Source organism: Lepisma saccharinum, chromosome 17 (assembly GCF_977018435.1).
Source record: "Lepisma saccharinum chromosome 17, izLepSacc3.1, whole genome shotgun sequence".
In the NCBI taxonomy this organism is placed as follows: domain Eukaryota; kingdom Metazoa; phylum Arthropoda; class Insecta; order Zygentoma; family Lepismatidae; genus Lepisma; species Lepisma saccharinum.
The window spans coordinates 5291346-5309820 of record NC_139245.1 but is presented as its reverse complement, the minus strand read 5'-3'; the positions used below and the strand labels follow the sequence as shown (position 1 = coordinate 5309820).

General features: G+C 37.6%; 1 protein-coding gene across 3 annotated transcripts; it reads right to left on the bottom strand.

Annotated features, from left to right (window-relative positions):
* Positions 1-576: 576 nt before the first annotated feature.
* LOC146001487 (uncharacterized) lies at positions 577-14116 on the bottom strand. 3 transcript variants are annotated; one of them, XR_014443578.1, is made up of 6 exons: positions 13990-14074; positions 8989-9115; positions 6837-6987; positions 3435-3592; positions 2153-2442; positions 577-1066 (listed from the first exon to the last, which is right to left on the bottom strand). XR_014443578.1 is itself a non-coding variant. In XM_083138857.1 (5 exons), exons 3-5 carry the CDS (start codon positions 6978-6980, stop codon positions 2259-2261), a joined length of 486 nt encoding a protein of 161 aa, XP_082994983.1. In that variant the 5' UTR covers positions 6981-6987; positions 8989-9115; positions 13990-14074; the 3' UTR covers positions 577-2258. The 3 variants fall into 3 exon arrangements, 2 of the variants coding, with proteins under 2 accessions (XP_082994983.1, XP_082994984.1); XM_083138857.1 differs by having other exon boundaries at positions 577-2442; XM_083138858.1 differs by lacking the exons at positions 577-1066; positions 2153-2442 and adding an exon at positions 11355-11484 and having other exon boundaries at positions 3440-3592; positions 13990-14116.
* Between the last annotated feature and the right edge of the window lie 4359 nt (positions 14117-18475).

Sequence of the window (18475 nt, the reverse complement as noted above, 5' to 3'; positions counted from 1 at the left end):
GTTTCACCTAGATGATTTTTTGTAGATTTTTGTATTGTTGTCTCTTCTGTCCCATGGCGGCAGCAATGTAAATCTATCTAACTGTATGGCCGGAAAAGAAATATACAGAAAGTTGGCAACATTGTACACAGTCGGTATACATTGCCAATTTTTGGTATACTTATTTTTTGGCCACTGTAGAAAGGAAATTTGTTTTTAAATATGTAATAATGATGATATTGAAATATTTGGGAAAAATTGTTAATAATATTTTATTATGAGAAACTTGCAATCTAACAGTAGAGAGTAAAACTCTATTTAAATCTTGAAAACAAAGAAAGAAAAGATTACTCGTAAACAAACATACATGCAGTTGCAGTGATTGGATGCCAAAATGAGGGGTCACAGACAGTTTACTTTATCTTGGTAGACAAAGCATAGCATACTGCGAGGGAAGACAAGTGGGAAAATGTGGGGGCCAAGTGCCCCCAACACCCTCCAAATCACCGCCACTGTAATGTTCTCTTGTCTTTGGATGGCACAGATTCTGGGGATAGATTATAGAATACTCAGCACCTGCAAGTGGTATGAGTTAAACACACTAAGACATAGAAAGAAACTGCAATGTAATAATTTATAATTTTAATTCTGACAAAATTCTAAGATACAAATTATCAGCAGAGTGCAGTAGAGAGATATGTATGGCACTACATTTTCTTCTCCCCTCAACACAAATTGCAACTTACACTTCAGTCATCAGATTATATCTTCTCTCAGTATCATTTTCAGGGCTTTCCTTCTCCTCTGTCCAATACATAATCAGTACGTTAGGTAATTAAACAATAAGCATAGCCAGTAAAGCTGAGACTAGCACAAAAGGGGCAAAGGGCAATAGAGCCACGCCCCCAGCTTTTTGGTCTGTCTGGCCAATTAACTTTCTCAATAGCACCATCAAAACAAGCCTCGTAATTATAATTGAATTGTGAAGTATCTGTTCTGTATTGCCTGCGTCATTACGTTAACTGCAAGGTCATCCTCAAGGATAGGATCTTGGTCATTCGCCCACGTGATTTCACCATTTATGCCTCTGTGAACAAAAATAAATCAATGACTTAAATAATGTGTGTGTGGGTGTACGTAGAAGTACAGGAAATGCATTTTTGCTTTGTTCATGTCAAAGTTGTACGGTCATGGACACTTCTGGGTTATGACACCATTGTCGTTAAATTAAGTCGCTACCGCTAAGACATGCCCATGACTGTACCATCTATTTCTGAATACATTTTGCAAGAATATTCCAAGGGTAATAAGCTTATAACTATGTAAATAGTAGTAGTGGAATAGGAATATTTTGTAATGCTCTGCATATACTTAGCATTGCATAAAACTATGTATTTAATCAAATATAATCCTTAGTTTTATGGAAGTTCTGAGGAAATAATATTAAAATTATACAACGGTAAACAAGTATTTTGCTTAATTGTGGGCTTGATAATTCTATCGGGGGAGAGGGTGCATCTTTCTTCTCCGATGACAATGTGACCTAGGTCACGAAATACGTATTTTTTTTCCTGTGGTAAGTGTTTACTGTCTCCTTCATCATTTGTATATATATACAGGAATAGGATGAGAAAAGGTGCCAGAAGGGCGGATAAACACAAATGGAGGAGGAGAGAGTAAACACTTACCACACAAAAAGAAAAAGTTCGATATTTCGCGACCCAGGAAGAGTATCATGTTTTTTTGGCACTCTACAACTTCTTTCTGGACCTGGCAACACTGTAGGCCACACTATGTAATTCAATTCCCACGCTTTGTTTCTACATCTGAAGATGCAGCTTGCAGCTGCGAAAATTTGATTTTTTTTCCTGTGTCTGGTGAGTGTTTCCTCTTTTATACCGCGTTTGTTACAACCTGTCCCGGTTCCCGCGCTAGTTGCTCCCTGGCTTTTCTCGATGCTGGGGAAAGTCAAAGCCAGGCAGCCAATTAAAATACGCAGCATCGCAACAGCGTCTACGTAAGCGCCTCTCTTCTGGCTTCCATTCGCTCCTCGCTGCCCAGCATACGATTTTTTCCTAGTTTCTCATTGGCACCGAAACTGTCGAGCGCTCCCTAGCGTGGGAAAAGGGACAGGTTGAAACAAACGTGGTATACTTGTGTACTTACTACTTACTTTCAGAAACAAAATCTCAACTATGTCATTAAATGTTTGTTTTATTAAATTATCTAAATGTCAGAAATTAGTTTTCTTTTTGCTAATTTGCCAGCCCATTATTCACTTATTTAGGGAAAGGGGAAGGAAGGAAGGTTGTGTCAGAAAAGGCGGCATCTGCCTGATCCGTGAAGCCCTTAAGTACGTAGGCATGGCTCTCCTCAAGGGCTGTCTCTGCAGCTTGCAGGAGTTCATTTTCCACATTCAGAGATGATGATGATGATGACCAAGTAACATTACCATCAGTAACCCTGTGAAGAGTAAGAAGACAAAGTAACAAACTAGGGGAGACTGGATCACATTTGAAAGTTAAATGCATTACACATCTGTAATATGTTCAAATCTGCCCCATGCATGGCGGCAACCAAGTACAATGACGGTATCAACAAACTGGTATCAAGTTATGAAAAGTGCTTGAATGGGTATGGCGAATATATGGAAAAGTAGAGTAAGGTATGTAGTTTCCGAACCATAATTTTCTTTGCACACATTATTTGTTTTTCTTGAAGATTACCCACACATAGGAGATGTACTACGTAGATCCAGTTGCGGTAGGATATACACAAGTAAAGCAGCGACAGTGAAAAATCAGGTGAGGCCAGGCCAGCTCGGTAGCTCATTGGTAAAGCAACAGCATGCCAGAGACCCGGGCTTGAGTCCTGGTCGAGCATGCATTTTATGCTGAAAATTTCTACGTAGTACATCTCCTGTATGCGCCTAATCTTCAAGAATTAACATCTCTACGCTGGGAGGAACCAGGCAATATTGAAGTCAACAGTGTTTCAAAGGCAACAGATCCCATTGCGGTAACACTGTCAGAGATGATTACACACAAGGAAAAACAGCAACAGAGAAAAATCAGGCGAGGCCAGGCTGGCTCAGTAGCTCAGCAGTAGATCATCGGCACGGTGTGCCAGAGGTCCAGTTTCGAGTCCTGGTCGAGCCTGCATTTGTTGCTGAAAATTTCTACATTATTTGTGGTTTGTGTTTTACACCAAAATGTTCCTTTTTGTATGGAAGACCCCCGTAAACCGTAAACCAGTCTGAATAAACTTTCATCTTGCATCTACAAATTTTTTCCCTAAAGAAATTTGTTACTCTGTAACAACCTATTGGGAAATATGAGTTATCTCTCTTACAAAATTCTCTGGGTACTTTAAAAGTGTCTAATGAAATGCAAGAATACAAAGAAATTCCTGTGGGAAGTGAGAATTATAACAAAAGACTAGAAAATTCAACTTACTGGAATTGTTCAAATGTTGCTCCAAAAGCATACCAGTCATGGCGATCGTAATCAATCTGGAGTTGCATGTGTATTGTATTACTTCCAACACCAGCAGCTACTTTCCCATAGTGATTATATGGGTTGTCATCAATAAGAAGATTGAAGAAATATTTTATCTGAAAAACAAAAGGACTTTTCTGTAGCAGAAGAAACAATTTCATCTAGTTTGTGGTATTCTCATGCTTATAGTCTGTTTCCTCAATGTAGGTGAACCAAGGTCAACTTATATCCTCCACTCAGTGCTCAAAGTCAGGGAAATGTGTAAGGGGGGGGGAGGGTGCTATTCTTTTTCAAATTGGTCCAGATTTTGATATCCGGTGGAGGCGCAGAGTGCTTCGCATCCCACTTTAAACTGTAGGTCCAGTCCCGTTTGCCATTCTGTGCACAAAGTGAACTTAAAGCATCAAATCAATCCATCTTTTTAAAATTATCAATGGGGCCTCCCCGATGGTGAGTGTCACCTTTTAATCAAGGGGTCCCGGGTTCGATACCCGGTAGAGGTGATTCGGATCCCACTTTAATCGGTCCAGTCCCAATTAGCCTTACTATGCACAAACTGGACTTAAAACACCAAATCAATCAATCAAATTATCAATGAATATTCCACATTGTCCTGTTACACATTCTATAGGTATATAGATACAACTGCATTCAATTTATTGTTTCAGCAAACCATATTGTTTATGAAATTAGAATTAGGTATTATCTGTCTAAATAAACAAAAATACATGTAAATGAACTTAACAGTATTACATATTAAAATTTTAATTAATAAACATTTCAACCCAGACATCAATAAAACATGAAACTTTGTAGCCAGTGGTAGATCCGGAAGTTACAGTTGAGAGGAGCGAATTTCAGTCTGGTCAATTGTAACCTGCACTATACAAACAATATATGGTTCTTCTAACAGGAACCAACTACACTATGTTCTCGAAATTAAGAGGGTTTTTTTGTTTTTTTTTTTTTAGTCCAGGGCTGGAATACATTGCTGTTATTTTATGTCATTATTATCATAATTACTCCCATTGTCATGGTAAACTAAACGAAGTGAAATGAATAAACAAAAAATAACAACACATTCTCTGGAGTGGGCTCCAGTTCAGATCTAAATTTAAACTGTTGGCCCAGTCCCGATTAGCCTATCATTAGCAAAAACTTTTAAAAAAAATCTCACGACTCATAAAGTAGGCAATAAAAGACAAAACAGCTGAGTCTTGGAAAATATTAGGTGTAATAATATATTTAGAAAACTGGTAGTTGGGAGGGGCAATTGCCCCTATCGCCCTCCCCATGGATCCACGATTGTTTGTAGCTCATTGGTAATTGTTTCTGCGAAGGCGATTTTTAAATATATTTAAAAAATTTCCAGGTAATGGAAATTTTCAATTCAAGAGGACTTCGCTCTGTGAGCTGTGGGGATGTGATTATTGTAATTTGTTTTGAATCCGGCTGATCTGTTGAGCCCAAGGCAGTGTTCAAATGTTTGTTCTTACACGTAAACTAACCCAAATGAAAAATTTAATAAATTTTCTGTACTAGATACAGATTAAATGGGAATACCATCAAGCCAGCAACAAACAAGCGGCACTACAGGGAACAAGTGTGTGTGAGTGGGTAGGGAGGGGGGTTACCAATCAGACACACCACCATCCATACAGTTGTCAAGAATACAAACACTCACAATAGTTCAGACATGAAAATCAATATGTGCAATATTTAGGACCATATGTGTATACATACTGCATAAAAAAGTTGTCTACAAAAATAACAAATCTAAAATTCTTGACTTTTTTTTTTAAACTTTTATTTCCTTTTTCTTGACATTTTTTCCCCCTTTTTCTTAACATTTATTTAATGCCCCCTACTTACAGTCCCGCAGAATTAACTTGAGAGAAATGTCCACTCTGTGAGTGATGCAACTGAGCTCGAATTGGCTAGAGCGGGGGAATTCCCGCTGTAACGGGCCAACGGAAACTCTAATGTTCGGGCGCGTGAAATGTTACCAACTGTTGAAAGGACTAGCATAGAGCCTCGGTGTTTTCAAATTACGGAATAAAGGTAAAGAATAAACTGTTTATCCATTTATTGTGTAAGATAGAATACTTATAATGCTTATAACTTTCTTAGCATGTCCTCTTAATACAGTGATATTTCCGTTACACAATGTAATTATTTTTCAAATCTTCCGTTGTCAGCTGATTGCCCGTGATTTGCATGAGAGTCAAGCGTTCGCTGTAGGTTGGTACTCCTGTAGCGGCGCCGGCAGCCATTTGTCTCAAGTTAATTCTGCCGGACTGTAGGTATTGTTGCAATTTAAAAAATTGATAATTTCATTTAATGAAAAACCTCTTCCACAAGGGAAAACTAAAGTTGTACTTTAACAAGAAATTTAGACTTGCTTTAATTATAATAATTATTAATGCATGTAAAAATTAATGCTTCAGACTTCATCCTTTAGATTTTCAAATATTCAATTTTAACAAATTCTAGTACAGGTACCAGGTGGTTATAATTAAAGTGACGGTGTTCAGAGTGGTACAGCACGGGCTGTAATGAGAGTAGCAGTCTGAAACTTCGTAGATATGCTAATGAAGCAATGCGCTCGCGAATTATGAAAAAAAAAAAAAAAAAAAAAAAAAAAAAATAGTTCCAATTCTCGCCACCAGGGTAAAAAATGGCGCTGTAAGCAGTCGAAACGCGGAATTTTCCGTAACTCTGACGTCAAAGTCGGTGACATTGCCTAACCATTGTGTGAGCTCCCTGGTTGTCATTGGTGACGCTTGTTGCTTTTTCCTTTAGTAATGTTCATGTAATTCGAATAGTGAAATTGTAGCGATATTTTATTACAAAGAGCATTGTTTTCTGCGATTTATAGTGTTTTTCCTGTAACTATACCACGTTTTGACTGCTTACAGCGCCATTTTTTACCCTGGTGGCGAGAATTGGAACTAATTTTTTTTTTTGCATAATTCGCGAGCGCATTGCTTCATTAGCATATCTACGAAGTTTCAGACTGCTACTCTCATTACAGCCCGTGCTGTACCACTCTGAACACCGTCACTTTAATTATAACCACCTTGTACATAACAATGTAAATTCACTAGAATGTAAAAAATAGCAAAAATTGTTGACCACCATTATAATTTCTTGACTTTCTTAACTTTCTAAGACTGGTAGAGAACTTGGTATAGCAAACCACTTGCTTTTTTTCTGAAGTTATGTAGGTTCAGGTCTAGTTGAGTAGCATGTAAATTTAGCATTTATCCCTTCTGTTATTTAGCAATATAACTTTCAATGCTGTTAAACCAACCATATATTTTGACATATTTACCCTCCTAATTAGAAATTCTTACAAACCTGAGAACTTCCCATTTCTACGTCGAAATCGTACGATGCCACATTTGTCATTATATTGCCAATAAGTAACATCACCCAGCCTGGTAAAATCAGAAACACCCATAATTCCATCTGACAACATGTAGCCCACAATTGTGTCTCCATTGCTTACCTGTAAAAATAAATATTTTAAATTGTAAATAGCGTTCGTACGAAGGAGAAAATGTGGAGGAAAATATTTTTGATACATTTTGCATAAATCATCTTGCCACTACCTACATCATTTTCAACATTATGAACCCTGGATTGCATTTTTGTTTTTTATTTATTCTAGTTCCCTGTTCTTTCTCTTTGGGCTGATTGCAATGATGACGGGGAATGTGATGAAAGTGATCATGGTACAGTGGGATGCATAAGTATTTCTTATCCCTGCCATGGATGTTTTTATCCCCACCAAAAAAACTATCACTGAAAAATCATTCCCGAAAACAGTTAATTAACCTTGAAAACAATTGCATCCTTCTTTGCATCTGAAGTTCTATCTTTAAATAACTCATTGTTGAATTTGTTTATTGTTGTTAGGTGCAAAGGTTTTACAAAAGGCTCTCAGAGTAACGCTGTTGCTCTGTCTATTGCTAAATAAACTACTTGAAAGCCTACCGCCATTGCAAGAGCTGACTTCGTCACATTTCTCGTCACATGCAGCCATGGAGTTGAATGCACAATATACAGGGTGTTCATAAAGTCCCTGTACCATTACAAAAGAACATAGCTCAGAATGGTACTGCAACTTTATGAACACTCTGTATATTTTGTCAAGTTTTCTTGGTGTTAATAGTTCAATAGCTCTTTTTGTGCAAGGGTTTGGGTTTTCTGAGAACATAAATATACTAAATGTTTCTAAATTACGTGTAAATGTTATCATGAAATTGTCCTAGGTACTTAGTACTGAAGGTAATAGTAGAGTTTAGTGACTGGTAACATGTGCAAATTTCCATACCAAAAAATAGAAAAAACTACCCCCCCCCAGAAATGAAATCACAAATACGACACTGAGTGGGGCATCCCTTCCCCCCAAAATCAAAAAGCTTAATTCTCACACTGGGGATGCATATGAAGTTTTGTCAAAATTTAAGATGGTCAAGCAGGGACCCTTAGGCCACTTGACATGGACTGACCCATTTATGAACATACCATAATATTTTGAGCAGTTCTTATAACGAACACAATAACAAACCAACTTGAACAGTAACTGAACCTTTCAACTTGCCGAAAAAAAAAAGCATTGTGACTGTGTGTATGTATACAAGATCGATAAAACAGATCAATCCACAAATTTAAATCTCCTTGCACAAAACCCATCAAAGTATTTCCATAACTAATGACTGTAATAGGTTAAGGTATAATTTCCATTTTATTACACAGGATGTCCATAAATTATTCACCCCATAACAGATCAAAATATCTTTACTGTATAAAGTTTCTCAGAAACAAACATGTCATTACATTCATTGGCTCAAAGAATTTTGAGTGAACATACTTCTCATTATTAATAAACCTCTACATGGGCATCCTGAGTGGCTTTCACAATATCAAGTCTATTGATGACTTAATTCCACATTTTGCAGATCACATCCACGGTTATTGAAGCCACAGCCTTATCGACCCTGCAGTGAAAGTCCACCAAGTCCGTAACGTTTTTTCTGTAGACGATGTTTTTCACGTAATTCCGCATAAAAAAAATCTAGGGGCGTCAGGAGATCTTGTTTCTCACAACCAAAATGCACACATTGTCTTTTTCTGCAATTGCAATTTTTCACCCTTTTATTGTTTTGCTGCAAATGCATGATGGTACCAAGTGTCTTCCAAGTAAATGGAAGAAATTTTTTGAGACATTCTCCATGTTAATACTAATGACCTTGAACAACATTTATGGGGTGAATAATATCTGGACATGCTGCAGTATTTCATGGTAATGTTCGAATAATTCCACTGTAACAACATGTATGTGCAAGCATGTGCTTCAGGGATGAAAATATAATCAATCTAATCTTTACTACATAACATATTCAGATTGAGCTATAAAAAGGAATTTTAGAACCTATGAACCATTTTTGAAGAAAGAGAATTATGAAAAATATTTCCTTTGTGTGCAAGAGTGCACTCGACATACCTCTGCAGTGAAGTGGCCAAACCCATCTCGAAGATCGAATTCAGACACGTGGTAAGAGAGTTCACGCAAGAATTTGTCTGCATAGCTGTTATAATCATAGGTATCATCAACTGATGATGAGAAGGTCCTGAAGTATATATTAGTAAAAACTTTTATCAGAATTAAAAAATAACCAACATTTGATTCATTGCCATTTGGCAATTGAAAATGTATTACTAGTTTAGCTATTGTGGAGAAAATCACCGTGGAGAATATGCAACATTCGATTCATACGATAATCTACTTTCCGAGAACAACTTCAGCAAACTAGCACACAGGCAACAAGTAAGTGACCGGCTCTTTCTGTATAAAGTAATTAATAGACCATTCCAACATGTTATCAGCAGTAACATTTAATGTTCCTGTTTCCAAAACACGCCCCAAGCATAAAATCATTCGTTGCGAGAGAGAGAGAACGTCAGTTCTTTCTACCTCTCTGGTGTGGAGAGAGTGCAAGTCTTTCGACACAATTTCAAGTGTAAATAACACAAGTGATATTTTCGCAATGAGTTTATACAATCTTAAAAATACTATTACTGGAACACTGCAGTGAATCTATTGTATTATGTAATTAGAGCACTATAATTGGGCTCTATCAATAAATAAATCTTCACCCCCTTTCCTAATGTGCTCATGAATTAGAATGTGATATATGAAAAAGAATATAACATACTTTGTACAGAGTTGGGCATGGAAAACTGTCTCACCTCATCTCACTTGATCTGAAACTACATTTTCCCTAAATGAATGTGATATAATGAGAACTAAAAGTAATTAAATGTCAGTACTAAGCTTCACAATAAATGCTAGAAATTTCCTCCAACAGCAGCCAAACACTTTTATGTGTGTCTTAGTAGATTCATGTATGCATGTGTCAATTCCATAGTACTGAAGATATTATTCCTGGTAATATGCTTGTCTGGTAACTGCAACAGCCACAACCCTTTTCTCATTGTCCGCTCAGCAGTAAATATCTCGTGAACATGGCCTCTCAGACATGAAGCTAGTCAGCCCATCCTGCTGGAAGAAGCAGTACTTGTGCTCACATTCTGTCAGCTGAGGAAAAAAATCTTCTAAAATGGCCACCTAGATACCTGTGTTGAGTGGAGTGAAAGAAAATTGGGTTGATAATGCATGTGGTAAAGACAAAAGCACACACACACACCAATCTTTTGATTGTCCAAGGGTTGCTTGTGCAAGTCATGAGAATTTTTGGTTGCCCAAGACTTGCTCTTCTGGGAATTTACATAACTCGATAGATGAAACTATACCATGAAAAACATCAACGTGCAAGTGTCCCTATAGAACCATATTCAACAATCACTGGTATATTTATCCATGTTGGGCTCTTTCAAGTGTTGCACAACTGTCACTGATACAGTTTGAATTTCATAGCCTTCAATACATGTCTGCAAGATCTACTCGTGTGTACCTATTGAAGTGTTGTTTAAGTCCACTTTATGCACAGAAAGGTTAATCGCGACTGGACCACTGTGCCTCCTCCAGGTATTGAACCCAGAACCCTTGGTTACAAGCCGATGATGTTGCCAGTATGTTATCAGGGAGGTCCTCACATGAACGTGTTCAGCTAGTTTGGTTGTGAACTTCCAAGGACTCCTTTTTATGACTTCATTAATTTGTGCCATTAATTGAGTGTTCAGATAGAAAGTTCTCTCTTCTTTGGCACATTTTTAATGGATCCTGTCACGTGCAATTTCCTCATCAAATCTTGAAAGGTGCTTTACACTGGAACCGGACGATGAGAAAACTGTCTGAATAATTCCTGTTTCCTGGATAGAGCCGGTTTGTATGTATGCCTCCAATATGCTACTTGCTCTGGTATTGAATATGGCATGTTTTCAGCACACTTGCTCATTCACAATGCTGAAAACAATTGCCTTGATAACAGCAGCAAGCACAGAGATGGTGGGGAGGGAGTGGTGATGTGGTTGGATGGGGAGGGGAGTGCAATGCCTGAGTGTTATAAAAAGAGTAGTTTCAGAACAAGTAAGTGAGAACGTATGGAAAGATGAGGCAGGCCAGATTTTCATACCTAACCCTGTATTTACATATTCAAAGGAAATGATGAACAAAAACACAATTTTAAGGACAAAATGAGATTTTCAGTTACTGAAAATAACAAGAATGATAGTTTACATTTTTTTTACACCTTTCAATATAGAATATCCAGTAAGTTTGTTTCAAATAATTAGTTACTATTAGTTTACATAAACCGTCTGAAAGTCTAATGTCGATGATTTTATTTCATAATTAAACATATAAAAGACACATTAGTACTCAAACTTTGGTTATCCTTAGACACTTACATCAGATTTCCATTGGTTGTGTTGGGATTTTTTGTAAAAGTCCTTTGTAAGTCTTCAGCATTAGCAGCAAACATATAGACAATGACTAGAAAAGCAGATTTCATTCTAAGTTCAACAATTGGCAAACAATCTGTAGGAGAAAATAAACAATGGCTCACATTGAATGTGTATATCAACTGACAAACTCCACAGAATACATCAAGACTTTGCAGAACCTAAGACCTTTTGGTTGACTTTAATGTAGTGCTGTTACTTGAAATATATCTTCAAGTACACCTTAATGCCGATCTGCACCTGCTATAAAAGACAGTATTAACAAACTAATGTAATGATGATGGAATCGTCACTCTCGTCAGGTAAAGCCCACTTCTTCATGGAAAACTTTGCATAAACCATTTGGCCTGCTCAATTTGAAACCAGGGCCTCGCCGATGGCACAGTGGTGGTGTCGTTGCCTTGTAATCAAGGGGTCCTGGTTCAATACCCGATGGTTCGAATTCCACTTTAAACTGTAGGTCCAGTCCCGATTAGCCTTACTGTGCATAAAGTGGACTTAAAGCACCAAATCAATCAATCAATTTGAAGCCTGTGGCTTTCTACATATATGTTGATGATAGCTTTGTTACCTGGCAGCAACCATACAAATGTTTCTGAACCAGAAAGGTATCTAAAAATATATTATGGGAGGGGTCCTCACATGTTAACCAAGTGTCTCGTATTAATAATAATTTTTATTAAGATGAATAGGTCTATTAATAAGATTCAAATTTTATCGTTAAATTACATGTATTATTATCCAATTTGGTTGTCAATCTTTTGAATCCCATCGACAAACAGATGGACAGATCGATAAAGATACACTATAAAAAAATCCATTGTACATGCATGGACACATCCAGGTTGTAATCACCCCATTGACTTTCAATAAGATTGTTAAGTCTACAAAATTGATCTAGCTGCAGTAGGTTCCAAGCAATAAACAGATATTTGAATATCTGTAGAATAGTTAGATTATTGGCATGTACAAACAAATGGAATAGTTTGTTGAATTAAGTTGACATTTTATATATCTTTTAATACACCAAATTACCGTATTTACAAGTGTATAATGCACACCTTCGTTTTTGAAGGGGAAAATTGACAGAAAATTGTATCTCCTATATAATGCACAGTATAATCCAGGATCAAGAAATGGATATCTTAGTTGTAGGTCATAAAGTTGTTGCTATGCCGATCAAACGTGAATGACATCCTACCTACTGAGATCAGACCAGAGAGCTCTCTAGTTTTCTGCGCATGACCGAAGTAGCAGAGTCCATTCGTAAATTGGGGGAGTTCGCGGAGCCCGCTTCTCTGAAGCGCAAGTGTTGCCAACCGGAGAATATTGACACATAAGATATTGGAAGTGCTCTGGCCGTGGGGCAACATGTTTGCAACAAAACGTGGAAAGACGTGAAGTTTGTTCGTGTGTGTAGTGGGTTTGTGCGGAGTTCTTGTCACAATCCTTTACTTTTGTGCATGTCCCTCAGTTTTCGTTAGTTACGTTCTGGTGGATAAGCATCCTCGCAGATTGGTGACACTGTTCAATGTGCAACCGCGAATGGCGTTCTCCCACCTGCTGTCCCCTCAAGACCCTCCACTTTTTCTTGGCACTTTGCCAACTGGAGCTCTCCGATCGCTGTCAAACAGTATTCAATAAGTCACTCGTTGCTATGTGGACCAAGAGGAGAATATCCTCTTGTGTAAACAGTAAGTCACCAACCCATGCCACCTCCCCATATCCCTCTATTGTGTTTAGCATCACAAAGCTTTCACTCTTTAACCACCTTATTTATTACAGTACAAAGTGAAAAATCGTGTAAAATGACCTTGAAACTTTTATATGTGGTTTTGCTCATTTCCTCTTTACTTTTTCAAAAAAAAAAAAACTTTAAAATATATACTTTTTCCATGAATAACATAACATTTATAAGAGGCACATTCAAAACCCCCAAACTAGCAGTTAGCACAAAATTTATTTCATTAAGGCATTTACACACTCCATATATGGCCAATAATACATTTTAATTATTGTTATCTTTTTCCTTATCTTTTCTTTGATCCAAAGTACCATAAAAATCAGAATGTTCCTTCATTTTGTGATGAGTTTATTTCAATTGCATTGCACACTAGTGTCGCTATCTTGAATGGAATACTGTTGCCATATTCAGAAACTGCAGAATTTAAGCTTTACAACGATATATAACATGATAATGTTCCGTGAACATGAAAAATCAATGCAATTGTTACAAAATCATGGAATGATCCTATACGGTTTTATGTTGGCTGTCTGAATTATTACATGCATAATACGCACCACAGTTTTAGGGGGCAAAGATTTCAGAAGAAATGTGCATTACATGAGTAAATACGATACATATTGTACATTGTACATAACTACATGTATAGTTGCATGGGCGTAACTTGGGACCTAACTTTTGGGGGGCAGAATCAAACTTGGAACTTAACTTTGGGGGGAGGCAGAATCAAGAATCAAACTTGAAACTTAACTTGTTGGGTTGTGTTGTGATGATCTGTTATTTGGTAGGCCTATTAATTCCAAAAAATTATGTTACATAGAGTAAAATAATACATACCTCTCATTTAAATAAACAAACTCCATGAAATAGATTTTAATCCTGTTTGTGTGTAATTTCAACTTTCCTTCCAAATTATGTTCTCTTGTCTTTAGCCCTTGTTGCACACTATATTCTGAAATTATCTTACAAACAGATAACAGGATTAGGTAACATTATCTGAACAGAAAAAAAAAATATCATCAGTTTTGTTATCTCTGCAGATGGTTTTATCAAGTAATGTGTGTTGTTTGAAAAGTCACTTTGCCCTTCAAAATCTGCACCAATATTGATCACAAAAATGCAATGCATTATACAGGGTGTCCACAAATTCTCTTTACAACTTTCCACACGTATTACAAGTCTGTACTTTGTCAGTTAATGGTCTTTGTTGTGTAATGAACTGTAAATATCAAAGTTTTTATTGACATTGCCATTGTTTGTTTCAGGTGCCCCACTGACGTTGCAGGCTGTATGGTATGAAAATGAGAGAGAACGCACAGTGCGATGGTTCATCACAAAAAACTCCGATACACACATGCAATTAAATTTCAGAACTATTGAGAAAACCCTGCAATCTTGTCCTAATATCCACAATTAGCACCAGAAATTTATGGTGACTGGTTCCATGATGGATCCAGATTAGGGATGGTCAAACGGATCCGGATCCGGATCCGTGTCTGAAAGTTTCGGATCTGGATCCAGATCCGGGTCTGAAAGTTTCGGATCTGGATCTGGATCTGAGAGTTCCGGATCTGGATCCGGATCCGAGAGTTTCGTATCTCAATCCCATTATAATATTACCACACCTTAAAAGGTATTATGATCTTCGATTACAAAGAAATTTTTCGTTAGTCCTACAAGAATTTTTTTCAAGTGATGTTCCTAAAATACTTTGCTACGCACTCGTGCACAAATGTCCGAGGTGATTTTGTAAATGCCATTGAAACGAATATGTATTCATTCGAATATATTGGAAATGAAAACACACATAAATGTGAGACATTCCATTCCAGGATGAAACCTTAACACATATAACAAGATAGAAATGTTATACAAAAATTATACAATTGTTCTACAGTTACAGTTTTACAAATTAAAATAAAACATTATAATATATGCAGTGTTAAATAATTACAAAGTGTAAGACTAACAAGGGAGGTTATCAAAGTGTCCCCCTCCGATTTCCATGAAACTTGCAGTATAGTGGGGCCCAAGAATTACGTGTTTTTTTGTTTCGGCTAAAAAACTGTTTTAGGGGGCAAAACCCCCTCAAATGTCAAGATGAGGACAAATTGAAGTGAGGATCTGACCCCTGTGTCCCTCCGATTTCCATGAAACTTGGCAGATGTATAGTGGGGCCCCATGGAAGAAATACATGTTTTTTTGTTTAAGCTAAAAAATGGTTTTAGGGGGCAAAACCCCCTCAAATGTCAAGATGAGGACAAATTGAAGTGAGGATCGGACCCCTGTGTCCCCCCTCCGATTTCCATGATAATTGGCAGGTGTGTGTATAAACGGGCCCAAATGAAGAAATACGTGTTTTTTTTGTTTCGGCTAAAAAACTGTTTTAGGGGGCAACCCCCCCCCCTCAAATGTCAATATGAGGACAAATTTAAGTGGGCATTTGACTTATGTGTCCCCTTCAGATTTCCATAAAACTTGGCAGGTGTATAGTGGGGCCCAAATGAAGAAATACGTGTTTTTTTTTTGTTTCAGCTAAAAAACTGTTTTACAGGGCGAAACCCACTCAATTGTCAAGATGAGGACAAATTGAAGTGGGGATTTGACCCCTGTCCCCCCCTCCGATTTCCATGAAACTTGGCAGGTGTGTGTATAAACGGGCCCAAATGAAGAAATACGTGTTTTTTTTTGGTTTCGGCAAAAAATTTGTTCTAGGGGGCAATCTCCTCTCAAATGTCAAGATGAGGACAAATTGAAGTGGGTATCTGACCCCTGTGTTCCCCTCCGATTTCCATGAAACGTGGCAGGTGTATAGAGGGACCCGAAGGAAGAATTACGTGTTTTTTTTTTTTTGTTTCAGCTAAAAACTGTTTTAGGGGGCAAAACCCCCTCAAATGTCAAGATGAGGACAAATTGAAGTAAGGATCTGACCCCTGTGTCCCCCTCCGATTCCCATGAAATTTGACAGGTGTATAGAGAGGCCCTATGCCCCCTGTTTCTTCCTATACCATATTTACGTGGTTTCAGGGTCAGATCCCACTTCAATTTCTCCTCATCTTGACATTTGAGGGGGGGGCTCTATACAAATGCCAAGTTTCATGGAAATCGGAGGGGGAGACTTAGACCTCCCTAGTAAGTGTATTAATTAATTACAAATCGCGCACGAGCATGAAATAATATATATATATAATATATATATATATATTAGCAGGTAACAATATGTTATAAGCACATTCTTACTTTCCAAAGAAGCGCATGTGGGATGGCAAAATGGATCCGGATCTGGAAGTACCCTAATCCAGATCATAGTGGTCACCCAGAAACCTTGAATTATGTTGAAGCTCTCTCTGTCTCTGTTCTTGTAGATGTGTTAAGTGAACTTCCATGATGGGCTAACTCTTGCTCGACGTTTAGAATGGGATCGTTTTGCATTATGCGTTGAGTGAGTGAGTGAGTGAGAGTGAGAGAGAGAGAGTGAGTGAGTGAGTGAGTGAGAGAGTGAGAGAGAAAGTGGTAAAGAGCAGCATCTACCATCAAGTTCAATTACCTTATTGGTAGTCAGGTAATTTCTTTTATTTTAACACCGTGACCATGCGGACAAGAAGAAGATCCCTCTCTCCTATCCTGGCACCACCTTCTCTGCTCACTTCTCAAATGCCACCACCCGTCAGACACAACTTCCTCCTGGTCAATGTCTCTCACTCTCCAATACTCTGCAATGACATTGCCCAATCGAAAGTTGCACCTGCATTACTATTTCAAGATCTCCTTCTCTGTACACACTATAAATATCAATTTAGCCCCTTGTGTAGCATGGACTGATAAGTTCTCCGGCAGCAGAACGAATTGCCTTCTTGTCGTTCATAAATTATGAATACGTTCTATGTCACCATAAATTTCTGCTGACATTGGTGGATAGGAGGACAAGATGGCTGGGTTTTCTCATACTTAATCCTCAAATGTCGTTGCGTTGTATCAGAGGTTGTTTCGATGAACCAAGCATTTTCCCTTACGGGGAGCACATTTTCATGACACAGTCTGCTACGTAAATGGGGCACCTGAAACAAACAACGGCAATGCCAATTAAAACTTCGGTAATTACAGTTTATTATACAGCAAACACCATGAACTGACATAGTACAGGGTGTCCAAAATACATGTGGAAAGTTGTAAAGAGAATTTATGGACACCCTGTACTTTACTTTTCACCCATTTTTGGCTAATTATGACAGCAATGATGAGTGGTGATTAGATGAATGTGATAAAGAGAGAACCAGGCATGGCCAAACGCAAGCCTAACAGAGGATTATCCAGGCTGTGGGTCCAGATGTCTAATTACTTTATAAGAATATTTATTCAAAAACTTTTTAGAAATGTGATATATGTAATAATTAAGAAATGAAAGTACAGTTTACTACACTTAGAATTGTATGAAGAAAACTCCGGTGTTGTCTCATTACTTTTCTTCTTCTTTCTTTGAAGGCACAGTATATTAATTAACCCCTTGAGGACTAGTGTTTGCATAGCCTATGTATGGGGTAATTTTTTACCCCTAAATTATTTTCATTTTAAGGCACTACTTGATACCACTGAATATAGGCAGGTTGGTGGGGCCTCCTCAATTTCGTCATGCCTAGGGCTCGGAAGTTGAAGACCTATAAATTGCCAAAAAAAGACCTATAAATGTGATCCAAATTAATTAATTAACTTCATTTTAATTACATATTTAATGAATAAAAAAATACAAAATTCTGGTGGTATGGAACACAGTGCGAAAAAAATTAAAGCTTCAAAACAAGAGAAAGTTGCCACTTACAGCGCGACTTTCCAGACAAGTTGCGGTTAAAGGACCTTGTACCGTACCTGCTTCAGTTGTCCAAAAATGTTTTTCTCTCGTTTCAGGGATGGTTCAAATATATTTCTTTCTTTCTTTTTATTTCTTTACTACAGAAAGGATGTTTAAGAGGTGATGAACTGATGATGATTCAAATTGAGAATGGGCAGTAAAAACGTAGTCGAAAGAAGGTGAAGTTGCTAAAAAAAAGCTGTCAAGACCTAAAAAGAGGCTAAAAAAGGACCAATAAGCCAAGAAACGCTGAAAAAGGCAAAAAAGGACAAATAAAACCCACCTTTTTCTGGCCTACAATGACCCAAAATGAACATATATTATGTTAGGCCTCGTCTTCGGACACTAGGAAAAAAAAAGGATTTTTCTCAACTTCCGAGTCCTAGTCATCACCTTATAATCAATGGATTCCAGGTTTGATACACAGTGGTTTGAATCTCACTTTAAACTGTAGGTCAAGGCCAGATTAGCCTATCT